This window comes from Coturnix japonica, chromosome 8 (assembly GCF_054131305.1).
Source record: "Coturnix japonica strain WE chromosome 8, WE-NBRP24, whole genome shotgun sequence".
Taxonomy (NCBI): Eukaryota; Metazoa; Chordata; class Aves; order Galliformes; family Phasianidae; genus Coturnix; species Coturnix japonica.
The window spans coordinates 19068227-19094684 of record NC_140670.1 but is presented as its reverse complement, the minus strand read 5'-3'; the positions used below and the strand labels follow the sequence as shown (position 1 = coordinate 19094684).

The 26458-nt window shown below is 37.1% G+C and overlaps 1 protein-coding gene across 7 annotated transcripts; it reads left to right on the top strand.

Moving 5' to 3' along the window:
* Positions 1-485: 485 nt before the first annotated feature.
* LOC146759970 (kinesin-like protein KIF20B) lies at positions 486-26458 on the top strand. Of its 7 annotated transcripts, none has more exons than XM_085555143.1 (27): positions 486-560; positions 1249-2057; positions 2533-2619; positions 2742-2858; positions 3051-3189; positions 4493-4677; positions 6063-6111; positions 6744-6941; positions 7595-7706; positions 8158-8229; positions 8692-8838; positions 10744-10906; positions 11951-12196; positions 12753-12892; positions 13419-13491; positions 14057-14164; positions 15397-15592; positions 18058-19261; positions 19703-19841; positions 20560-20682; positions 21076-21237; positions 22235-22399; positions 23034-23153; positions 23736-23816; positions 24544-24670; positions 25068-25210; positions 26048-26458. In XM_085555143.1, exons 2-27 carry the CDS (start codon positions 1902-1904, stop codon positions 26126-26128), a joined length of 4533 nt encoding a protein of 1510 aa, XP_085411269.1. In that variant the 5' UTR covers positions 486-560; positions 1249-1901; the 3' UTR covers positions 26129-26458. The 7 variants fall into 7 exon arrangements, with proteins under 7 accessions (XP_085411269.1, XP_085411272.1, XP_085411267.1 ...); XM_085555146.1 differs by having other exon boundaries at positions 486-734; positions 1901-2057; XM_085555141.1 differs by having other exon boundaries at positions 486-1153.

Sequence of the window (26458 nt, the reverse complement as noted above, 5' to 3'; positions counted from 1 at the left end):
AGTTTAGGGAAAAGAAAAAACAACCAGGAATGTTTAACCACAGTTCTGTCAGTTTCACAACCCCTGGCACTTAGGCACTGTGTCTTAAAGTATCTCAAAAAGCTGTTGACTTTTGAAGGCTCTGTTATCACCAGGCTCCATCTGAGCTTAGGCTTTGCTGAGTGGCAAGGGCAAGAGGCACCATTACTGCATCGCTTTTCAGCACAACTCTTTTGCTGCTCAGTATTCCTCTGAGCCTTTTGGAGCTGCTGAGAAGCTAGAAGTCTTGGTTTGCTTTCAGCAGTCCAATGAATAATTCTGAAACAGGGGAAATGATTGCTTTGTGGGCAGTCTGTGTGCAGGGTTCTATGGATGTCAGACTTTCCAAGAAGTTTAGCCAGCAGAGGCACATTATCCAAATAATTACATTTGAGTAATCTTTGTTTTCATTGAAGTTATTTTCAAGCAAATCTTCACTCGGGACATCCGAGGTGCCCGCAGCGCTGCCGTTGGCTGCATTTGAAAGGACTCGGCGGGCGTTAGCGGGCGCGCTCTTTGGCCGGCGGCGGTGGTGCGCGCAGGTGGGCGGCGCAGGGGGGCGCTCCGCACGGGATGAGCGGGAGCGGTTGGGCGGCGCGGTGCGGGCACGGGAGGATCCCGCGGGCCGGCGGTTGAAGCGAGAGGCAGAGGCGGCGTTAGCGGCGGCATTAGCGGCGGCGTTAGCGGCGGCATTAGCGGCGTAACTGCGCTTGCAGGTCAGGTGGGAAGGCTGAGCTGTGTGTTGGTACATCCCGGTTTTTTCTGATGCTCCTGGAGAGCAAAAATACGACCGCATAAGAGGCAGTGCTGTCAGCGAGCAAAGGCGCTTTGATCCTTTGGTCCCATCGGTCGTTTAAACGGCTGGAGTTTTAAAACGATTTATATTCCTCATTCGCACTTACAGACACCGTACGAGCCCTGCTGTAGCATAGGTGTGAGGGTGTAGTATTGGAAGACAGCTGAATCTCAGTTCAAGCTGTCGGAAGTGAGGCAGCACCTAAAAGTGCTTTTTGCCATGATATCCAAGTGATACCCTGATAAGCTATTTCAGCGTATTAATAAAAACTGCAAAAGTGCCAACTGTAGTATCACAGTAAGAAGCAGCAGAAGAATGAAGTGTGGACAAAACATGCAGGTATTTTTAGTCAAATGTACTTCTTAGAGGTTATTTTGATGTTCTGTCTGCTATCCGTAACACTGAACCAATTACACTTTCCATTTCTGTTGCAGATTCACTGCTGAGAAGGAGTTAAATTACGAATTTAAAAACCAACAGTTGTACTCTGCCACGAGGTTTTCTGATTTCTACAGTGCCCTCTAAATAGCCAAAGCAACCAATTAGACTTTGCAGTGCCTCTGAGCTCTGTCTAGTGGTAAACTGCATTGAGTTATCCTTTATAATACCAACAATTTATTATTATTACGCTACAGAGATAAGCCATTGCATTGTTTTATTTTAATAATCTTTTATTATGCTCTAACTGCAAAATGAGATGCTGGGTAATGTTATGTAGAGCAGGATTGCTTTTATTAAGTGACATCTGTGACTACTTCCGTCAGCCATCAGGGCTCTAGTGAGGCTGTGCTACATGCAAAAGGGTTTTTCTTGATGGGCATTTGTGGTGTGATTTAGTCTGACAGGCAATTAGGCACTACACGGTTTGCTCCTTGTAGTGAGATGGAGGGGAGAATAGGAAGCTGGTTGAACTTGTGGGTTTGAGATAAAGAAAGTTGAGTAGAACAGAAAAATGGACGAAAAAAGCGTCAGTACATACACACAAAGCAAACTGCAGATATCTCTTGGTCCCATCTAACAGAGGTTAGGAACTCTACATCATGTGTGGAAAGAGCTAAGAATAATTTTCTTTGTATTATTTTGAAGAATGGAACAAAATTCAGATGAAGATAAACTTTCAAGACCATCCTATGTAGATTGTATGGAGCTTCCTGAAAGAACAGAAGCAGTAAACGTGGAAGACATCAAAACAGATCTCTCTGATGAGTTTCGTTCAGCTTCATCAAGCTCAGACACGAGCCGGGTAAGAAAGCTTTAATATTAAAATTAATTGGTTTTTTAAAATAAACTTAATTCTTTTGTATATAAGAAGCATTAGAATCTTACAGAGGAGATGAAAATCATCTTCACTATGCTTTTAGACTGTGCATAGACTAGACCAAGATGTGTGGTGTTATTTGATACCTTATGAGGAGCACCGGTATTAGTGGATGAAGCTAACATTGTCTCAGAAGCACAATAATGGAGTACTTTTGTTTATAGTTGGCCTGAATGCAGTACAGGAGTGTGTTGCAGTAGTACTTGTTCTGAAATTCTAGGCTCTGACAAAGAAGTTTAGCAGGGTCCAAAGCACTTGTGAAAACAGTAAAATATTATTACTTCCTGTGTTAACAAATGAGTCTGTTACAATAGGATGATGAAAATAATGCTGCTTTAATGTGCTAATCATCAAACAGAGGATCTAGTCAGATTTCTAACTTCCAGCTCTTTAATTTTAGAGGTCTAGTTTGGAGCCTAGAGGACACATACAAGTTTGCCTGCGTATTAAGCCCTTTACAGCACGGGAGAGAGCAAATGGATCGCAGGTAAGGCATTTATTTAATCATAAACAAAAAAACAACCCTTAAAGTATATATGTTTTCTTTCCTGTAAGATGACTTTTTAAAACTTTTTTCATGCCTGCATTACTTGTGCTTCCTTGTAATAGGGATGTGTTTCACTTGAGGACTCAACCAGCATTATACTGAAGTCCCCTAAGAGCTCATTGGGAAGAATGAGCATTAAAACTTTAGGACAGACAACACAGAAGTTCACCTTTTCACAGGTAAATTAATTGTCTTTAAATGATTTTAAGTTATTTGTGGAAAAAGTTGCTTGTCTTCTGTTACTTCATAGAAAGCAAACAAGTTTTTCTTAACTGTCTTTAGAATTATCAAGGTGTATCTGACTCCTTACAAGTACCTAAGTATTGCTTAAACAAAATAAAGAGATTAACCAGCTTCTTGGTAACATTCAGGTGTTTGGACCTGAAGCAACTCAAGAAGAGTTCTTTGACGGTACTATGAAGCAACCAGTGAAAGAGTTCTTAGAAGGATGTGATCGCCTTGTTTTTACGTATGGCGTTACAAATGCTGGGAAAACTTACACATTCCAAGGTATGAGCAGAACTGTTTTTTCCTTGAATTAATTTCATAAAGTGAGAACTACTTCTAGAAGACAGAGATGTTATGACTTCTTACCTAGTTACTCAACAGGCCTTGTACGTTGCCTTCTTTTGAATATTAGTAGCCTTGAAAAGTCGTCTTCTTCCATAACAAATATTACTAAATTTACAAGTGTGTAAGACAGTCTACACTACAATAACTTTGGTTTTTGTTCCTACTATAAAGGCGTGCATCTTAAATGCTGTTCTTTATTTGAAGGCAAAGTATGTCTGAGTTTGTTTGATTTATTGTAGGCAGAAATTAAACGTTCTGAAACATTTGCTCAAGGTATTTCAATCTTTTTTCAAATTTCTGATTTTAGTAATAACAGCAGCATAGGAGATTGTGTTCCCTGAGCTTTAGTAGTACAGAAATAATACATCAATGTCCTTTCTGGCTGGGAGCAGTTGTTTTTTATGTTTAATACTGTCATAACAAATGAAACGATTGGGTTCACAGGAAACAAATTCCCCTTATTTCTACTGCTTACTGTTCTGTTGCTATGCATTTCCAATAGTTTTATACGCGTGGAGCTGAAGACTTTCCCACAGTAATACCTTTTTAGGACTTAAATATTAAGAATCAGCAGGGTAGTATCTTCAAAAATTATCTTTCTATGCACCTTCCATACAGCACTATAGAAATTCTTCTGCGTATTGTCCTCTCTTGTGTTCATGACTGACTTTAAAACACTGAAGCTTGCTTGGTATTTAGTGACAGTGGAAAAACTAAGGCGTGAAGTAGTCAAGACGTGGAGGTAGTTGTGTGCTCCAAGAAAAGGCAATGGGAAAGGAGCTGAGTTACTTTAACAGTTTTTATGAGACTTGTAGGTATTTATAAATAGGGTTTGTGGGACGAACGGAATGTTGTAGCAGAGACATCACTCTGGTTGTATTTCAGGGTTGTTTCAGAGCGGGAAGGAAGCCTGGTAAACAGTTGAAAATCTGCAAGTCTGTTAAATGTGGGAGTTTGCTGTGGGTTATTTTTTCTTCTTAAGGCTAAGCTTATGCAGAATATTCTGGCTGTTTTAAAGTGATGCCCTGTAATGTCTAAGGAATGGGATGTGAGCTGTTGCTTAAAGCCAGTATTTTTCAGGGAACAGTCTAGTAACACTGCAAACATTGCTTCAGACTGTAACTGGCCTCTAAATTCTTTGTGTATACCTTGAGATTAGAATCAGTTATCTTTGTCTTCATTTATGTTTATATGTTGCTTACAATAGTAACCTGGCCCTTCTTTTGTGTATTGCTTACAGGGACAGAAGATGATGTTGGTATTTTGCCAAGGACGATGGATATGTTGTTTAAAACTATTGGACGAAGGCTATACACAAAAATGGATATGAAACCTATTCAGTGGCGAGATTATGTAAAACTGACAAATGAGGAAGTGAGAGAAGAAATTGCTCTTAAAAATGCATTGCTTCTTCTGACAAAAGAGGTAGGAAACTACTTTATAAAGAAATGATGAGTACATGCATCTTGTGATAGTTCAGTGTTGTCCTTTCCATTCTGTAATGAAAGAGGGTTCTGTATTTACACACAGTTTTCTATTTGTCTTTCTGTTCCTGCTGAAAAAGAATGAAGCATCTTATTAGCGGTGTGCTATACCGCACTGTGGTATTTTAGTTGTGGAGTATGTTAACATGATCTTACTGATGAGTTGGTTAAGTGTGGACTTCACAGTGTGAAAGGCAGGTGGCAGTAAAATTCCTTCTGAATTATTTCAAGAGCGCAGCTGAGTATGAAGTCCAGCTCCAATGATCTTTAAGTATTTCGGGGAAAAACAACACCTGTCTTCTACATGAACCAAAGATGTGTAAAACTGTTCTAGGTTTAGTGAGTATGTGGAAAGAAAATGCAGTGGACAGCTATATGCTGATCTCATCCTACTCCATTAGAGAGATTAGATGCGATCATGCAATATAGGTGCCTCTTCTAGTTTCAAGAACCGTGTTCCTAGGTAAAATACTTGACCTTATAAGCTGAGTAGGTACAAGCTTTGCTGACTATACAAAGCCAGATCTGGGTGAGTGTCATGTAGATGAAAACTTCTATGTTAAAAGTTTTACTTCTAAGCATACTGTATCTGGTAGGTGAGATTCTTCCTCTTCAGTAGATGAGAATTTCTTTCTACTTTTTTGCTCTATAAAAAAGCAACACAACCTGAAGCCTGGGAACTGAGTATACATCTATGAACATCATGAGATCTACATTTTGGGAGCTATTCTGTATTTTCTTTGACCAAACTACTTAATAATATTATATTTACAAAATTTAGTCATAACTTCATTTGTGTAACACTTTGATAGCCTGAGTTAAGAAATAATAAGCTGCTTATCTACATTAAGTGATCAAGTATTCTACCTTAACTTCCATTTCTGAGAGTTGACCTAATAAGCCATAGGATATGGAAGTCCTGAATTAAGAAAATCCCAATAAGAAAAATATTTCAGGAGTCCAAGATTCATGAAGGGTAAAATGCAGATTATAAATGGGCTATTGAAAATCATCCTATTAAATAACTCCTTTTCCTGTTGGGGATTCTCTCCCTATTTGTTCTTTTTCTTTCTGAATCAGAAAGCTGAAATGCATCAGATCTTATAGTAAAGGAATTGTCAGAAATGAGTAGTAGGGTGAAACCAGTCAAAATGTGTAGCCAGGTTTTTTGTGTTGGCACCTTGGAACTATACTGTATTGTTTTCTGGTAGAACAATACAGCTGCTTTAAATAAATAAATAAATAAATAAATAAATAAAAGCAACCAGTGGTGTATTGGTGCTGTACATCAATAATAAATCCTAAAGCCTCTGTTTTCTTTCATAGGTAGACCATCACAACAGCACTAATGACAAATCCCCAGCTGATTCTAAGGGTATGTTTTATATTAAACAGTAGCAATTAGAAAAGCTTCTGTAAGGTCAACGACTGGCTTTTTTGGCTAATGCTGATAATAAAAGGATTGTTTAGCTTTTATTTGTAACAGAACGGAATAATGGGCAGGACATCTGGGCAGAAAACAGAAGGAATAAAATGGCTAGGAGACTACTGGGACATCTATCGTAACCTGGTTTTATGAGGTGAAAGTAAAACAAAGAAAAAGAGTATGATTTGTGATAAGATCCCTCGTGGTTTTCTGACATGCCTTTAGGGCACTTAAGAACTCACTAAATACTTTTTTTCCCTAAAAAGTCAGAACAAAGTGTCCTTACTAGTTCAGTTCTCTATATCGTAAAGACTGAAGAGTTCTGAATATTTCTAACCCAACTATAGATGTTAGATTGGGTTTTGGAAGTGAAAAAGCAAGCTTTATAGCAGGCGTGTCTTTGCAAATGTGTAGGGCAAGCGTCTTGACTTCCAGATACCTGGTGTTTGTATGAGAGCTGGGGGTTCTCTGTGTTCATGTTCTGGGAAAAGTTTTAAGCTGTAAGCTTAACTATTCCTTATTTTTAAATGCAGCTAGTTTTACTGTCTCTACATTGACTTGTAATATTTTCTACTTTGCAGGTGCAGAAAATCTCTCAAAACTATCAGACCAACTTAGCAGATTATCTATAGATGATTTTGTGAAGTTCTCTGTTTGGGTTTCATTTTTTGAGATTTACAATGAATGTTTTTATGATTTACTGGCTCCTTTATCAAATGACAGAAAAAAAAGGACACTTCGCCTTGCTCAAGACATCAAGGGCTATTCTTACGTAAAAGGTAACTAGAATACTTTGCAAACTGCCAAGCTTGTCATGGAACAGTGTAACAATGTTTCTTCTGAGATAGAAAGCTCTTAAATGTGCTCAGTGTAGCTCTAGAAGTGTCTGCTTGAATGCGAAGGCAACAAGCTACATGTATGTATCTGCATCTTCAACAGTATTCTCCTTATTCCTGTACTTTGCGCATAAAGCCTGTGTGAACTCCACTGCCTTCATCATCCTTGAAAATGAGAGCCATACAGTCGTTATAATGCAGACAAAATCCAGATAACCCATCCCCAATAAAAACTACAAGCTAAAAGAAAAAGCTTCTCAGATTGACTTCTGCACCAATGAACACAAACTTTGGGCTTCTGTAGTTTAAGAACTTACCTTTTGTACTTTCAGTACTAAGGCTGCTTGCTTAATTTGGATGGAGCATTCTTTAGTATTCTGGTAGGATAAACTGTTGTGCTATACTATACCTTGCCCTTTTCTGTGGGAGGAAGAATCTCAGTCTTATCTGCCATCAGCTTGTCGTGTGTTTGAGGCAGAGTTAATGAAGTATTTTATTGTCTTAACTAAATGTTCTTAGTTTGTATACCTTATTTCTTGTTCACTTTCTCTTTTGCTAATGAAGCTTGCAAAAATCACTTTTCCTTCTTTTGAAAGGTTTGCAGTGGGTTCAGATTTCTGATTCTAAAGAAGCTTTCAGACTTTTTAAACTGGGACAGAAACACCAGAGTTTTGCGAGCACAAAGCTAAATACTTGCTCCAGCCGAAGGTGGGAAACTTTCACTAACATTGGGTGTAACATAGTGTGGGGAAGAGGGATGAATGAAAATATTGTCTATGGCTTTTTTCGGGGAAGAGGCTTTAAAAAGGCTTGATATCTAGTGTTCCATGTGATATTTTGTGACAGTTTGTGATTCTAGTGCTTTAAACTAGAGGGATTAGTCCTTCAAGCAGATAAGTGCATACAAAAGCTAAGTGTTTTATCAAAAACTCTCAACAAAATAACTAAGCCTTCTTCCATGTAAGTAATGGTGGTTCATGAGGGGGAAGAAAAGCAAAATAAACCAAGAAAGAATGTCCCTTTAAAAGGTTTAATGCATCTAGTAGAATTATTGTTAATTGAATCTGGAATAAATCCAGCAGTGTTTTGAACAGATGTTATAGATTTTAGAAAATGCGTGTATTTCTGGCTATTGATCTTGCTTCATTTCTCCTTTTAGCCACAGTATATTTACAATTAAGGTACTAAGAATCGAAGACCTTGAAATGCCACAAGTGACACGAGTCAATGAGTAAGTTCAGAGCAGAGTTCCCTTCTTTTTTTAGGATGAAATTGTCAGTTACTTTCAGTATTGATGTATTGATATTAGGCTACGGACACTAGGTTCCCTGATACAGCCTCCTGGATGAGTGGTGGTTCCCCATTTCCTGTCATCACGCAGTACTAAACCATCAAGTTGTAATGCTGTTCTATATCTTGTGCCCACTGTTACACACAGTGTTCCTTTATCCTTCTCACTCAACTTCTGAACTAACGTAAATCCTCAGAAGGAAGAATATGGCAGAAAAATGGAAGCTGTGTTGGAAAAGAGTTTGGCAGGAAGTAGTGTGCAACTTCACTAGGAAAGCAACATTAAAAAGCATGAAAGGGTTCAAGAAATTGTACCTCTGTGAGGAGTGGTTGTGTTGGAAATGATAAATAATCAATGTGCATTCAAAGGCAAGAAAACTTAATTTTCCTTATCTGCCTTCAGATTATCACTGTGTGATCTTGCTGGTTCGGAAAGAAATACCAAGACGCGCAATGAAGGTGACAGACTGAAAGAGAGTGGAAATATCAATGCATCTCTCCTAACTCTAAGCAAGTGTATTAGTGCACTCAAGATCAGTCAGCAGTCAAAGTAAGTCCTTGTACAAACTGTAAACTAGTTGTAGATTTCAGATATCATGTACAATGTTTTAACTATTGTTTAAAATGCAGAGTACGAAAGTACGTTATGAGTGAAAACTATCTGTAGGCTTCTGCAGATGTGTGAAGACTTAATGATCTAAGAAAGTGATCTATTAACTTGCCTGCTTTGTGTTGTTTTTTGTTTCTGTTTTTTTGTTTGTTTGTTTGTTTTTCCCAAATAAAACCATTCCAGTTCTAAATTTCTGAATGTGTTATCATAGACTTAAGCAAATTAGCGTTGTGGGTGGTTTTTTTTGTTTTTTTGTTTTTTTGTTTTTTTTTTTTTGTTTTTTTTTTTTCCTGGCCTTGCCTTCTCAAACAAGTTTCGGGACAGATTATAAAATTTGTTTTCACTATTTTCACTTTAAATGTGTGAAATGTTAGACCTTTTCCTCCTTTGTTAGTTAATTGCATTTATCATTTAGTTCTGCTGTAACAGTTTTCCTCAGGGATATTGCTGTGCTTTGTCCTAGCCAAGAGACATGGTCAGAATATACATATATATATATATATATGTATATATATATATATATATGTATACGCACGCACACACACACACACACACACACACACACATTATATATACATACACATACATTATATATATTTGGAAAAAAAATTATATACATATACATATATATATATTCTTTTTTCCAAATCTTGATGCAACTTCATCATTCTTTCTGATCTAGCTAACCAAATTCTGAGAGAAGAAAAGCCTGCTTACTACTTCTGTCTGAGGTTGTGCTCTAAATGAGTGCAGACAGAGCTTTCTGTATTTTAAACAATGTAGTATTTATTTACAGTCACAGCTGGATATAATTGCAGAATTCTCTGCTGATTCTCATTTGAAGGTGTCTTTCTGTCCCAAAGATTAGGTGAGCTCTGTGTTCATGAAATGCCACACTGTGCCTGGTAGCCTATTCAAATATCTGTTATGCTTAGAAGTAGATGAAAATAGGCCTTGCTACTGGATTAGTCTCTTGTCTGTCTGTGCTTTCTAGGGAAGAAGGATTTCTTAAAATTAGCTGCTGCTTAAAGTGCTTTGATTTATTCAGAACTGTTTTATCTGCTGGTCCTGATCACTTGAAATTTTAACAATACAGGGGAAATGTAGTGATATGACTTTGATAGTAATTTTCTTTAAAATAAGAACTCATTTACCACTTCTGCACTAAAGCTACTTATGGGTCACGTGTGTTGTGACAGGAGCATAGCTATGTGAAGCTTTTAGGTCTGTTTGCAGAATTCAGTAGTTGTAAAGAGTCCAGCAGGTAACCTCACTAGAGAACAGTGTGTTTAGTCATGCTTTAGGAGTTCTCTTCTAATTTTCTGTACATCACCAGCTGTTTGATTCAGTGGCTTAACCTTGGTTTAGGAAACACCAGAGATGTTGTGATAAGTATATGCTTCTTTATTTCCAAAATATTTACTTTTGTCCTTTCCTAGAGACAATATACTGAGAGAGAGGTTATCTCTGATTTTGTTGGGTACCGTTTTCTTAGAAGTAGATAGGTCATTTTGCCAACTGTGGTATGGGAAAGAGAAAGGTGAGAGAGAATTTAAGCTAACGTGAGGCTGTAGGACCTATCTTAGGCTGGATGTTGAATGTACTTTTTGTTTGAAATGTTCTCGTGGGTTGTCTAAGAAGATAATGGCCGCATAGTAGCTGGAACAATCATACAACCTGTCTGCAAACTAGCAAAAAGTATAAATTCAAAACAACCCACAACTCAAAATGATTTAAAGACTAGTGCAGTTATTAATGTGTTGTCTTCCACTTGGATAGCTCTCACATTGAAATGAAGCTGTTAACTTCTGGTAATGGGATTTGTTGTGGTTTTTGTCTTCAAAGGGTGCAGCAGCACATACCGTTTCGTGAAAGTAAGCTAACACACTTTCTTCAGGGATTCTTCAGTGGAAAAGGGAAGATACACATGTTAGTAAACATCAGCCAGTGTGCTTCAACCTATGAAGAAACACTCAATGTGCTAAGATTCTCAGCTATTGCACAAAAAGTGAGTATGTTGTAGTCTATTTTGTTGATCAGTACTTATGATTTGCATTTAAAGAAGAAATTCTGTTCTTCTAAGAATATGAATCTATTTGTGTAGTATCTGTAGTGAATCTAGGTGTTTGTCTCCATACAGCAGTCAGGTTTTTTAATTTAGTGTTTTAGTTGAGCTTAATTTTCCTACAGTTTTCTAAAAATCTCTACTGGGGTCTTTGTGTTTCTTTGGGGTGTGAGGGCAGAAGCATCTTCTGAGATCTCATTCCTAAAAAGTATTCAACCTAACAAGAACCAACTTGTTACATCTGGAGGAGATTTTATGCTGTTTACTTAATTTTTCGCTCTTCTCAAAATATGATCCCATGTAGGAAAGCAAATTCAGCTACCCCATATGTTGCTGCTGTTGTAATTTTGAATACTGTCCAGTTCAAGCGTTGACAAAAGAAGTGGAGCAGCAAAGAGTTTGAAAAGCTGTGTTATGACCATCAGAGGCTTCAGTGGGAAAGTGGGGGTTAAGCGGAATGGGTAGGTGCGAGAGCTATGATATAACACTGAAGAAGTTAAGCTGTCAGATCAGTGCTACAGTCTTGATGGAAAACTTTGAAGTGCTGGGAGTTTGTGTTTGAAGCACAATTGATGGATGTGTGCCCTTGGATTGTGGCCTTATCTGAAAGAGGTTAAGCGTGAAAGTAGAGGGAGCAGCCTATGAGGGTGATGTGGCGCTGCAAGACAAAGAACTGAAAAGATGATGATCAGTTGCGTTGAATGCAACTGGAAACTCAAAACATAAAAAAAAGCAGAAATCTATGGCTGCATGAAGTGGCAGTTCTTGTACATTGTTTGCCTAGTGAAACTCTTGAGGTTAAAAGTAGGATTGGAGTCTGCAATAACTCCTTTGTACTTTCTTGAAAACTGGTTTAAGTAGTGACCAAACAAAGCGTAGGCCATAGGAGCAGGAAGCTCAGGAGAGGAAATCACAGCAGGTACCTCTTGAAAGTTCTAGTCAAGGTTGGAAAAATACTGATGGCTTTGTCTTTTATTTCCTGAGTAGGTTATAGTTGCAGATGCATCTGTACCTCCCAACGATGTGTCATTTGGCCAGAAATCCGCAAGTGAGTCACCAATGCCTTGTTCTAAAACGACCATCCCAAGGAGAAGCACTGGTTTTCTATGGGACCGAACCCTAGAAGATGTAATGGAAGGTGATGTTGAAATGGATAAAGAACATGAGTCAGGAGAAGAAACAATGCTGAAACATGAAGAAAATAAAGTCCTTATAGATAAAGAAGAATACTCAGTAAGTGCCAGGACTACTTCAAGAATTAGTGTATCGCTGAAGCTTATAACAACATCCTTCTTTTCCTACATCTCTCTCCTATTTCTTCTGAACACCCTTTTTCTCCGTACGTTCAGTGGTAAGAACTAAGCAGAATGACTCTGATTTACTGTCTAGTGTGGAAAGGCTGTGTGAAAGGTGTCCAAATTCGAACAGAGCAATGAAACATGTGGACTTGTTTCTGTCTACTTTTAGTTACTTGTGGTCAGTACATAGCAAGGATTACATGTGGGTGATGTTTTCGTTTGTTTTTAGCAATACAGAAAACTTTTCCCTCATTTTTTTTGTTGGGAGGGGGAAGGAAGTTTGTTAAGTAACAGATGTTTTAGTCTATTTTAGGACTGTGCTTCTTTTAGAAGTTACTTCTGAGTAGAGCAAAGAGGCAGAAACAGAAGGTTAGAGAATACTTTGGCATTTAATTAATATTATCCCTCATTTTCAAATAGAGTGAAAGGAGAAAACTCAGTTCTAGGGAAACCATCGCTTAATGACAAATTTAATATTGCTGTTATCCTAGGCACTGCTGAGTCTTGTAGAAGACTTGAAGAACAAACTTGTTGCTGAGAAGGAGGACAAGTTACTACTGGAACTGAAAATTCGTGATGAAGTGGCACAAGAATTTACCCATCGTTTTGCTGAGCAGGAAAAGCAGTTCAAGTAAGTTAGCTTTAAATGTTCTTAAAATTGTTGGTTGAAAAGGAAAGATTGAGGGTATATTCACCTGTGGCCAAGAGTTGGATTGGAGGAAAGTTTTAGTCTACTATTCTGCTGGACTTGTTCATTTACTTCTCCTTAGTCTCTGTTAAGAAATCAGCTTCTGTTTGGACTGTGATTTTTAGGAGAAACACGGTGTAGGAACGGCTTTGATGTGGGGGCTGAGGAGTGCTGGGTATGTTTATTTACCATTTTCTTAGTGGCAAACAGAACTATTCTGGCTCGAGGAACTCATAAAAAATTCTTCTAGTGAACGTTTGCATCTGTTGTTATCTGCTGCTGCTCTCTCTCACCTCCCACAAATCTTGGGGAGAGGGAAAATACATTTCTATGTCACTGTAGCAGTAATATTCTGTGTATTATTCTGTTGTGTCTAAATAGAGAAGCATCTTTGTTTACAGGAAGCTATACTAAATAGCTTAGCGGTTGGCTAACTTAGCTGACTTATCTTTTCTCTTTTGTATTACAGAGAATGCCTTTACCATGAACGAGAACGGCTTGAAGAAAATTCTGAGAAGCGCCTTGAAATTTTCAAGGAACTTGTAAGTGATAATGCTAAAATCCCAGCTGAAGAGAAATTATACAATCTCTCCTTGAAGGAGATCAACCTGGGGTATTATTTAAAAAAAAAAAAAAAAAAGATTCCTCATCATCAAATACTATAAAATATATTAGCTGTAACTAGAATGCCACTTATCTTCCCCCCATACGAATCACTGTCATGTTGTATGTGAATTTGTGAGGTGGGTTTTGAAGCTGAAATTAAAAACTTCTTGTATGGCTGTCTTCATAGTGGCTATCCAGACTATCTGTAGAAATAACAGCTATTATGTAGTCAGCTATTCACCAGTTTTAACTTATTATAAATTACGTTTCAGGGTGGAGAACATAGCATAGTGCCTGACACCTGTGTTGATCCTGAGGGCATTCTTGATTCTGTGCATTATGATGTCATGTATATTAAAGAGCAATTCCAGTAGGCTCCATTAATAGATTTCTTACCGAGCTTAGCTTAACTGAATTTGCCTTTAATGCATTGTGTAATTCAGCTACTTAACACTACATTAGAAACTGATGACTGAATTTTTTTTATTTTTTATTTCCAAGAGAATGAATGCACAAAATGAAAGGATTCGAGAGCTAATGGACATCGTGGTGCAGAAAGATGACATTACTACAGAGCTTCAAGACTTAAAATCTCATTCAGAAGAAAATGTAAAAGATTATCTGTGTTTTACACATCCCAGTATCCTTATACAAAAAAAGAAAAACACTAACCCTATGCTTGTAATCAACACATTTTTGGAAAACTGATTTTCTGTATGTAGCTGGTACTCGCTTGAAACTGTAAACAATTCAAATTTATTTGAAGGTAGTTGTTGTTAACACAAACAACAAAAATATCAGTGTGTTCCACTAACTCCTGCCTCACACGTCCTACATCAGAGGAAGAACAACAGTAAAAGTATATTGAGTAGAGTTTGAAGTATGAGTATGAATGGTCAGGATATCTCCACGTTCTATGCAGTCCATAAAACTTTATCCTGACTAACGTACTGCGAGCTACTGAATATGTGAAGACTAGCTTGATTAAGTATGTGTGCATACCACTTCTGGTGTTTTTTGTTCATTTTTTGATGTTTGGTAGCCTGAAGCAGCTCTGAAAACATTTATAGTTAATTCTGTCACTCAGATCTCTAACCTTGTAAGCTTAGCAACTTGACCCTTCTTAGTCTTTGACTGTCTGCATCACTGCAACTTAGTATTTCCATGGTATTAAAGCTGACTGTGATGAGTAGTCATGTCCTCTCCTATTACTTCTTCCAAGAACAAGGCTCCAACTCTATCTGTGAGATTGTGTGGCCTGAACACTTCTGAAGCTTTTCTTTTCATAAGTTACTAAAGATGAATAATCAGTCCTTGGCAGTGCCAGCATGGCTTAACAATCGTCATCTTGTAAGTAAGGAAGCTTCACTTGTGGTCAAGGACACAATCTAAAATATGCGTGACAGAGCTGACTAAGTTTTAAGGTTGGATTATATCTGTCATGATGAAATTGATTTTAGCAGCTTAGCAGAAGTGTGATGTGATGAACTTGTATGAGAGCTGACCATTTGCTCTTTGACCATGTTTGTAATTTTGTTGACTTCTTGGAAACAGGAAATTCTTTGATAAACTGGTAAACTCTTGATTGTGTGCAAGTCTTTTACTTTGTAACCTGCTAGGCTCTTGCTTTCCCTTGTATACTCTACCGAGTATTGCTCTTGTCATTATCTGAAGGTGTACTTGTTCTGTCTGCTATTGAGATTTGTAACTGATGTCTATAGAGTCACTGGGTAAATATTTTAGCTGTATGGTTTTGTGTAAATATTTGCCTACAGAAGATTACTGAGACTTTAGTGCTCCTTTTGTTAAGCTTCAATGTAACTGATCTTATATCAATACAGGAAAAGACTACCTACCATTTAACTACCATTAAAGCAGAACCGACAGAAGAGAACAGTAATAAAGGAACTGAAAGCAGCCAATTTTCAGTGCTTTCAGTTAAAGCACTGAAACAAGAGAAAACTGAGTTGGAAGTGGGAAGAAAGCGCTGTACTGATGAAGATAAGCCTACTGTGGAAGAGCCACCTCCAAAGAAAGGTACAGTTTCTTCCATCGTTGAACGAAGTGTCATCCAAAACAACAAATTGCTTCCTATTCCGGATCGGAAGCAAAAGGCTGTGAAGCGCGTACCTTATGGTATAAGGAGAAAAGCCACTGTGTTAAACTGTAAATAGAAGTAACTGTTATGTAAATATTCCTTTTTCAGAAGGTCCTATGCTGTTCATTTTTGAATGCTTAAAAATAAAAGTTTTTTGCACTATTTTTTTCCTTTTTGCTGCTTTTTCCTCATCTGTTGATGCACTTGCAGATTTGGTAATAGTTTTAAAGCAGTTTCTTTAGGATTGTTTCAACTGCTGTTGCTGATCCTCTGAGTAGCATCAGCTGTTCAAGTGCTTTTTATTTGTTTGTTTGTTTTGTTTTTCCTGAAGCAAATATCAAAATTGTTGACGACCTGCTAATTGCTCGCTCATGGGCAATATTTGAGCAAAATGGTTTGGATAAGCTCTGATGCATTTAACTTCATTTCTGGGCACAGCTGAGCATCAGTGTTCCTAGAATTATGGAAGGCATATACAATGTAGAAGGGAAAATCTAAAACTTAGCTGTAGTCCCTTCCTTTCTTGTATTCCTCTTGCAAAATACGTGCAAGGGAGAAAGTCAAGGCCTTCTTTGGATGAGATGCTGTTCTTGGATGATTTGTCCCTGCTGCCTTTATTTGGCATAAATATTGAATCCTAATGTGTCCACTGAATGGCATCGCATATATGCATCTTACCAGAGACTGAGGGAGGGATGTGGACTCCTCCATACTCCAAATAGTAGTGGGTTTGTTATAATCATATGACCAAAGCTCTCATTTAAAAATTAATGACAGCAGTGCTCCACATAGGAATTAAAATGGGTAGCTGATAGTCACGATGTCAGCATTTAGTTTTCTGTTAAGAAGTACTGAGTATTCAATCATGTTAAAATTTTCTTCTATTTGTGAGTATTTATAGCGTCCAATTTCAAAAACTGCTTAATATATATTCTTTAGCTATGTTAAATATACACAGTAGAACAATGAGCACAGGTATGTTGTGCTGGTTCTTTTGTAGAATTAGTTATATAAGTAGCACGAGCAAAAGTGTTTTAGGAGATGCTATGTTATCTCGGCTTAAAGTTCAGGGTATTTACACCATTCTCTGAGCTTTTAGGTCTTGTTTCCTATGCTCTGTAATAATGCTTTTTCCCTACTTCCTGTGTAAGGAGCTTCTAGACTGAACATTACACATCTTCTCCCTAGTCTTATTTATCTTCTTTAGTGCTTGCTTGTTGTTTTCAGCATAAAGTGTTTAGATTACTTATAAATCATATTCCCCTCACTAGTGTTGCTGGGAGCAGCAGTCAAAACCCAAAACCTGGTTTGGGGTGGAATATGCCACTGCTGTTTCTTCAGTATGACTTTTAAATCAGTTGAGGGCTGTATATAAAACTCCTTAGATGAGTTGAGAGGCTGTTTCCATGCAGTACATGTGAATCTGTATGTAATGCAGGCTGCACGTGGGCGCTATAGAATTCTGCATTTCTGTAGTTGTAGTAATAAAAGGACTGTACAAGAATCACCATGGAATATATTGTTGTGGTGACCCAATCCCCAGTAAGTCTTGACTTATTTTTATTTTTTTAATACTTAAAGTATGCATATTATGGAATGGACGTAATTGGATGAATTACAGCAGAATTTACGTAATTGATGAAATACAGCAGAAGTCGCTTTTGATAGAAAGAAAATGCATGTGATTTTAGCTAATTGCTCACCAGTTAAAGAAAAAAACAGCCCCAAACTAATGGAATATTTATGGAAACTTGAATCTGCAAATTTGTACAACTTTATGAGCGAACTTTATATGCAAAAGAGTAAGTGTGGACAGAAGTAGGAATCCTCATATTTTGTTTAGAGATCAACTGAATAAGAGAGACAGATATCAACACTTAAGTGATCCACTTGTCCAGGGTTTTATCTTTCTTTTGAAAGTAAGAGGACTGTGAGTTTGAATGAAATTTCTTAGAGAACTGTTTATCTACCATTTAGATGTAGATGGAGTGATTCCTGGCTGCCTTATAGGGATTGCTGAAGCAGGGAAGATAGAAAGAATATAGCTGTGAATTATCTATCTCGTTCCCATGTTTCTTAAATCTAATTAGATTTTCTACTGGTGTGGAGTGGAAGGTTTGAGTAGTGCCATGGTAAAAGTGTTCTACCAGACTGAAAACCTTTTGCTGTTAATTCTGTATAGAAATCTGAGGCACCTGATTACGTGTTCAGAGGACTTTAATTCCTTCACTAGTATCAAATACTATGTGATGTGAGGGTATGGCTTGCATATTACAACAGTTTTTCACTTAGAAGTTGCTACTTGGTGTTGTGAACTGCTATGTAATAATGATTTTAATCAATCTGAGCTACATTCCTTTTCCCTTTTTATTTTTGTTTGTTTGTTTGTTTGTTTGTTTTACAGTAGTTGTAAATGAGAGAGAGAAAAAGAACACTGTAGAGCAAAAGAAAATTGAACACATGAAACAAAAGTGCTCCGCGTATGAAAAGGAAGTACTAGCACTGAGGGAAAGAACTGAAATCTTGGAACGTCATTTAGCTGTGCTTGAAGAACAATGCGGAAGAGAAAAAAATAAAAAAGAAGATTTCGGTAAGCAGGTAACAAGCCTGCGTATTGAGCTTTCTTTTTCTGAAGAAAGAGCTGATGCCCTCCGTGAACAAATTCTGCAGTGTCAAGCTGACTATCGGGGAATTGCTTCTGAACTGGATGAACAGCGATCTATAAATATGACACTAGAAGACCAAAATGCCCAACTAACTAACAACATAGAAGTTGCCAAAGAATGTATAATTGATAAAGTGTCACAAGTAAAAGAAATGAGGACCAAATTAGATGAATTATACAAATGTCACTTAGAGTTTCACGCTATCGGTACTGACTTTGTCAATGTAAAGGATTCCTCAAACTCTGAAAAAGATGAGCCAGGGACATCTCAAATTAGTTCTGCATGCATTCAGTCACGGACTTCTTCCATTTCAGCTCTTGTGCAGGACCTCTCCTTTTACTATAGTCTTGAAAGGATTTGGGAAGTATGCAGAAGTATTGTTGATGTTTCCTCACAAAAAAGTCAGCACATCAAAGCACTGCTTCAAGACAATGAAAACCTAAAGGCGGGACTGAATAATGCTGAAAATCATAATCGTCAACTTGTAATGAAGCTATGTGAGATTACAACTCACACTAGTCAGAAAGATGATCTTGTGAATCAGTTACACGAGCAAATAGAAAAGAAAACTCAGGACTTTGAAGAAAAGACTGCAGAAGATCAGAGAGTGATTGCACAATTTCAGAAGGAAGTTGCCAACTGTGAGGTAAAAATAAGAGAGCTTGAATATCTCCTGGAGGCTTCCAAGACAAAGGAAGACAATGTGTCAAAACTCAATGAATTACTTAAAGAAAAAGAATCTATTATTGTTAATCTAGAGACAGTTACAGCAACTCTGCAGGAGAAGTCTGCTAATGCAGACAAAAATGTTGAAGAGTTAAGTAGCAAAGAAGCAAATCTGATTCAAGAAGTTATGCAGCTGAAAAATAGCTTGGAGCAGATGAAACACTCTCATCAGGAAAAGGAAAAGAGTGAAATGGAGAAAGTGCAACGTATAGAATCGTAAGTAACCACTGAGTTAACTTAGAGCCCTTTGAGAATGAACTAGAGTTAAAAATAGTTAATGGGAACATCCCTTTGACTTAATGCATCTGCATGCTTATCAATAGCCAACCTACTACTTTAGGATGCTTTGGTATGCTACTTGAGTTCCAAGGGAAAACAGGAGTGTGCAAGGAAATAAAGAATAATATGGGGATTTCTGGTGGTTTTGTTGTACATCCCTCAGAATAGCATCTGAATAATTTATTGCTTCAGAATCTGATTATGAGAAGCAAGCTGAAATTCGAAAGTAATTGTTTAAATCTTGTCACTGGTCTAGATAGATTTAAGAGTCTATTTACAAATAGAATTTAACAGGTCAGGGCATGGATTAAGCTGTAATTGCTGTTTCCATGAGATGTGTAACAGTAATGTTCTTTGTCTCTTCTTTTTTAACATAAGGCTAGAAAATATTCTTTCTGAGAGTTCTGCCCTTATACTGAATTTGAAAAAAGATTTGCAGAGGAAAGAAGAAGAGTATGCAGATCTAAAAGACAAACATTCTGATGCCGAGAGACAAATTGAGGAAATTAAAATCGAGGTTTGTAGTCAACTGAGATATTTTTTCTGTAAGATTATGCTTGGCTTTCTGCTGTTAAAACTTCTCAAACTTTAACTATGAAGCTGGAAATTTCACACTAGTGTGGCTAGCAGCAAATCTTAGGTAAAGTTGCCATTGAAGCTCTAGAGGGGAGCAGAAGTTAAAACGTGGTTTCACATAGATAATGAACAGAGGAAAGTAAAGTTGGTTGGTAGTCTGGAATAAGGTTTGTGAAGAGAATAGCTAATCTGCCTCTGGAGGGGACTTGTTATTATCTCTACGTTACTGGTGACTTGCCATTGGTATCCGTGGTAACTCCAAAGCCTAAAACCTAAGTCTTGTGAAAAAACGCTGATAACTGGAAAGAAGAATGCTATTTACTTGAAGAGAAATAGACTAATTTCCAGAGGCTCTTTAATATAAGTAGTATATTTTTTTTCTTCAATTTCAGCTTCAGTGATGTTAATAGTTAAAATTTAATTATTAAACAAGAAGATATCTTAAAACCCATTTTGCGGGATCTTAGTCTGAAAGTTTATTGGGTGTGCTTGGGGTGGAAAATTGAAGCTTAAAAATGAATTCATGTCTTCCTTGCACTTGCTGTCGTTTTCCTACTCAGCACTTGTTTCTGAATTCCTCTTTATTTAACAAAGAAGTATTTGGCCAGGTTGGATTACAGAAGTCTTTTAATGAACCATGAGCTGTGCTTACATTACAGGTGTCCATGATGCGTTCTGTGGAGGAATCCCTCAGGAACAGGATGGATGAACTTGAAAGGATTAATAACCAGTTTAAGGATGAGCTGGATTATAAAGACTATACTATCCAACAACTTAAACAGGTATTCTACTTGCTCTTAATTTTTATTACATGAATGATGCAGGTTTTCCAAACAACGGGGAAAAGGTCAAAAAAAACAATTGGAGCAAAATGAAAGTGGCCAACTGAAATTAGCGGTAGACCATGAAAGATATTCAAATAATTAGTCACTACAGAGCACTGGCAGATTGCTTTAAATACAATAATCTGCATAGTAAATACATATATAATACATGCATATAACCTGATCTTGTTGAGTGACATCACAATATGTTAATTGAAATGTCTTACCATAAACTCTTTTTATCAGCTGGAGTCCTTATTTATGCTATATGAAAAACTTATTAATTCTAGGCTGTCTTAAAGATTCTGCTTTTTTCTACTGTGTATGCTTTTCTTTCAACATGAAATATAGGAGCTGGAGGAAAAGGACCGTAATCTTCAAAAGTGGCGTGAGGAGAAAGATCAGTTAGTAGAAGCTTTGGAAGAACAGCTCAAAACTTTGGCTTCTAATGCCATACAAAAAGAGACAGAAATAGCAGAACTGAGACAATCTGCCTTAAAGGATTCAAGCAAGGTCAGCTCTCCTTTCTTCCTACCTGATTAGCTACCCACAAATTTTGTAAAACTCTTGTACCTGCTCTTTGTATTCTGGGTGTGGTTCTGTTCTTGAACACTGTCGTATTGACATCATGTGCAACTAACCAAAAAAAGCACCAGATTTTATTTTTGTTCTTCAGAAACAGAATTTCTGTTAATTACTAAAATTTCAAATTTTTCAGTAGTTCAGATAAACAGATGTCAGTTTATCCTACAGTCCTACAGTATCCAACAGTTATATATCCTACAGTTATATCCTACAGTTATCCTACAGTCAGACTGGACATCTGTAGCTTTTTCCGATAATTCACAGCATTTCCGGATCCCAAGCTAGGCTCAATACTCAGATAGTAGCTCCGTCTCAGGTTTCTTACTTCCTTTGCTTTCTCTGAGGTAGTATCTACAATGGCATGAAAAGACAGAAGGGGACGTGGAGAGAGATTAAGGGAAGCATCAAAAAGCAGAGGGGGGATGATCTCTGGAAGTTCCATTTCTTATTTCAACATCCAGCTTTTAATCAGGATAGCCAATCTAAGCAGTAGCATAGAATTTCAGAAACTAAACAGAAGACTAAATGAGTTGTGCTCTTTTGAGAATGTTTGGATTCACTTTCTCTGAGAAGAAAGATGTTCTCATAGCAAAACTTCCCCTACAACTGCTGACTTTCTCACAGTACCGAGGATTTGGGAACAAATAAAAGCTCGGGTTGTTATATCTTAAGAAAGATGAAGGCTGAAGCACATAAGTAAAATAGAAGAATCAAAATATATTGTATTACAACTTCCCAGGCAATTCTGTGACTACTGCACTTCTAACAGTGACCATACAAATCTGTGAAATGTTACTGTTCTTGAATAGTTAACTGTTCTAGCCTGCAATTCTAAAACTGATGCTACTAAGTAATTGCAATACTGCTTGTGTGTGTTAATTCCTTTTGCCAGTCCCACAACTCAGCAGTTTTTACTGTTTATTAGGATAATGCAACTGTGATAGAAGAGTTAAGAAAAGAACTGGCTGACAAAGATGACTTTATAAAGGAATTAAAACAACGCATTAACCACAGTAGCCTTCAGTCTTTGCCGGAAATACCTTTACTTGAAGAAAGACAAAGTAGAAGGAATGAGTCTGTAAATGAAAAGGTATGATTATATTTATAGAAAGTAAGTACTTAACATCTTGTTAACTCCTTTTTGTTCTTCAGTTTTCCTAGGAGATACTGGAGCTAGAATCATTTTTCTTAGCATATAGTCCTTTAACTACATATTCAGTGATGAGTACTTGTTGGTTCTTTTTGTCTTCCACTCAAACATGTGCTCTCATCTTCTCAAAAATATTTGATTTACTAGAACACCATCTCTCTGTGTACATTATGGGACTTTTCCATGCAGTTTTCCATGTATTCGTATGTGGATGCTGAAGATTAGGCAGAGGTTTAGCCTTTGGTGTTCTAACATAGCAGCTGTGAGCGTGCAGAGTATGGGGGGAATGGATGACAAAACGACCAGCGTTACAGATTTTGTCCCTAAATAATGTCTCGCTTTCTCTCTTTTGGAGGCAGAATACTGCCTGAGACTGTTAGTGAGACCCAGTAGGGTGTATCTGAAGACCACACAATGAATAGATGTTACTACCTTCCCACACTTGTGCTGTGTTTCAGCTTACGTGTTCATGTGGCGTCTGAGTTTGAGGTTTTACACTGTAACTTTAGAAAACTCAAGATATTTTGGAGGTCTAATGCATAGCCTAATCTTTACTCGTTTTAAATATTTACAGCCTAGGAAACAACAAAGCAAAACTAAAACTGGAGAAAGTATTCCATTAAGATGCAAAGCTGAAGACAATTATTTGTCACATCGATGTACTAGGAGCCTCACTTCGTTAAATGAATCTAAGGTCAGTATGAAACTTCAGATCTGAACATGTTGTGATTGTATTGCTTTTGATAAGGAATGAGTAGGAAAAGATCTCAAGTTCTCTAAACAATTCTCAGTTCTCTAAAAAAGGCAAAAAAGAAAAGAAGTGACGACATGGATGAGGTATGACCTAGAACAAACAGAAAACAAAATATCTGATGCCTTTTTACCATTCTCATTTAAGCATTAAAAAAATGCTATTTCTACCTCAGTAAAGTAGTTGAAGAGTTGAATCAATGAACTGCTTTAATGATACAAAACTAATAGCCAAGCTCAGTGATAAAGGTTTAAGAGAAGGGAATTTCTCTTAACTCCATTGTGTATTTTCTTTGAAACCTGTAGACATAAATTAGCTTTTTAGACATCATGAGATGTCTAATACTGATATCTTAATGTCCTGTTTTTATAATTGAATGCTTATTTATTATTTGATTTACAGTGGAATAGTTACCACTAGCAAATACTTCCCTACGATTAGCAAAAGTGTTTAAAGTGTTCACTTTTGTGACATCAATTGTTCTTTCCAAAAGAATCATGGCTGAAACTTGTCTTATTTTCCCAGGATTCTGTGAAAAGTGAGAACAGGAAAAATACAAAATCTGTCATGGCTTTTAATTCACCCTCTGCAAGTGACGAGAAAACGGTTGGTTTTTGTTCTAGTTTTGAAGCTAGCTTGGCACTTCCTGTAATTGTGTGGTCACACGAAAGAAGCAGTGTCTTATCCTTATCTGTATACCTGAATGGGAATCTTACATGCTTATGAGCTCTTCCAATTAAATTCCATAAGCTAACCAAAGGGCAAGTCAGTCTGTCCCCAGAGCGTGGAATGGCTGTACTGTGTAATGATTTGGAGGGAAGGATATTGCACACTGAATAGTTGGGAAGAGAAGCTTTAGTGTATTATCGTGTGCTTTTGTAAGTGAAGCCCTTGTATTAAACTAAGGTTCATATCATTAATATGCATGGCAGTTATTAAAAACAGATGTTCACATGTGATAGCAGTATCCTTGGCATGGTCAGAGTATGAGTAGTAGATTTTTCCCATCTCTTGTCTTCTGTTTGTATGTTTGTTTATTTTATGTAATTAGAACAGCTTATGTGAGAAACAACTCCACAGCTCGGGAGCTATTTTTAAAAAAACTACTGCCTTATTAAGAAACTTTAAGAAACGTATGCCTTGAAATAGCTGAAATTTTGACAACTCCCTAAAGGGTATAAAATTGTCTACATTACTTGCCGTTGTGGTATCATCAGCATAATGAACAGAGGTGTCAGTAGTAAAGCTCAAAATGTCAACTTAAAATAACGTTGAACTAAAATGAAGTTTAAACAATGCTTTTGTTTCACATGTTCACATCTCTGTTTAACAGAAATCCGGAAAAGACTACTTCCCGAGAAAGCGAGGACATACTTCAAGACTGACAAAAAAGAAGGATGAAACACTGCAAAAAACTGGAGATTTTATTCAAAGCTCTCCTTCTATTATACACTCTAAAGGTTGGTGTAGAATAAGTTTTATTCCATGTTTCCTAGGCATTGTAGAATGGCTTGTTTCTGCTGTAGGCTATTAATGTATGTGTTCTTAGAGAACTTGTCTGCCATGTTAAGTTGTCCTTTGATTTATGAAGTAAATGCATTTATTCGTCTTGATTGTCTTTCATACTCCATTTTAATGCGTGATTTAAGCTGCCGTACCTGAAGCTATAAACTGTTTCAGCTATAGAAGCAATAAAGAACCTCGATGAACAAATACAATTTCTGAGTATTTTCGCTTAAATTTTGCGTGTCATTTATAAACCAAGTTTGTTACGAAGCTTTTTTTGCATTCTTTGATTTAAAGACTCACAAAACCAGTAAGTTGATTGGTTTATGAATCAAAACAAATTTCTTCTAGCCAAGAAGCTGATTTCAGCAGTAAGTTCTCCTAAATCTAATGAACCTGAAAGTCTCGAAGAAGGAGAGACCAAGCCAAAACGATCCAAAAGGAAGCTGTATTCAACTGACATTTCTGGCCCTCTAGATATACCTGCTTCTTCGGTAAGCGATTATACTGTAGTCTTGGCTTAAAATAAACTACTAAGGAGTCCAAACAGACTGGAGGTTTCATCTATTTGCAGGAGGAGGTTGAAAGTACTGAGGTATTTCTTTATTCTACCAAGTCATTCTTGTTGGTCTTCCTGCTGTTCTGTTTTATTTTGTCCTCAAAGATCTCTGTGTTTGGCTGGCTTACAATTTACTAAGTAGGTGATGTAGCAATCACGGAGATGTCTTCTAATTTGGAATCATAGATAATTTCAGTGTGTTGGAGTGGGATTATTCTACCACACGCTTTTCTAGAGCACAACTTAGACAGCTTTTTAGGTATGCTTAAACTATGATCTCCTGTCTAAGCCAACTTGCAAAGGATCTGATGTGCCAGTTTCATGACTCTGTCAGCAGCTATTGTGCTAAGAACATTCTTGCTCTGTTGGAACTGCATCTTTTAATTATAGAGTCCTTTTTCTGTTCAGCATAGTGATCATTTGCCCATACTGTAATATCCCTCTGAATTTTTTGTTGATTTGACGAAAGATAGGGGCAGAAACCAAAATGTTATTTTTTTTTGTTAGAGGATGAAGAAGATGAGACAATTTCTTCTCTCACTGTAGTTCTGAGAACATGGAACTGAACCGAGAACTGAAATTCTGGGCAAACCATAGCTACAGGGTTTGGGGCTAAAAATGTTTTCTGAACGCTTCATGTTTCACAAAACAAGCATAATAAGCAAATTCCATTCTGAAATCCATTTAGGGCAAGAAATATGTTTGCGTGGGTCAAGAAGAGCTTGTCAGACTTGTGTAAAAAGATGAGTAACTTTTGAAATGTTTTCTTCAGGAATTTGAGGAACCAAAGAAGGAAAGTGATCATCTGATCATCAAGCGACGGCTGAGATCCAAAACAGCTAAAAAACCTTGAAGAAGCACGTTTGTTCCCCTTTGTCAGGACATACTTCTATCATATTATTTAAACTGGTTGTTAATAAAAAGTAACAGTTACTCCATGTTCTTGAATTTGTATATAGGTGTACAGTGTCTCTCTGACAGTTTCAAACTGACTCTATTGAGGCTGAAATAAATACAAGCTTTCTTAAACTGTGTTTGGATTTTATTGTGGTTAAGGGTTTATTTATTTTTGTCTTGCCTCCCCTGTACAGGAACATTATCTCTAGGACTGATTGCTATTTACCCATTGTGCAGTAATAACAATCTATTTTATAGATAATTAACAAAACTTTTATTTTTATGT

Bases quoted from the DNA above. Each gene is read 5' to 3' on its own strand.
- LOC146759970 (XM_085555143.1), top strand. From the start codon at position 1,902: ATGGAACAAAATTCAGATGAAGATAAACTTTCAAGACCATCCTATGTA. The intron at 12,893-13,418 runs GTAAGTTAGCTT...TTTGTATTACAG, and splicing joins GAGCAGGAAAAGCAGTTCAA to AGAATGCCTTTACCATGAAC. The intron at 25,211-26,047 runs GTAAGCGATTAT...TGTTTTCTTCAG, and splicing joins TAGATATACCTGCTTCTTCG to GAATTTGAGGAACCAAAGAA.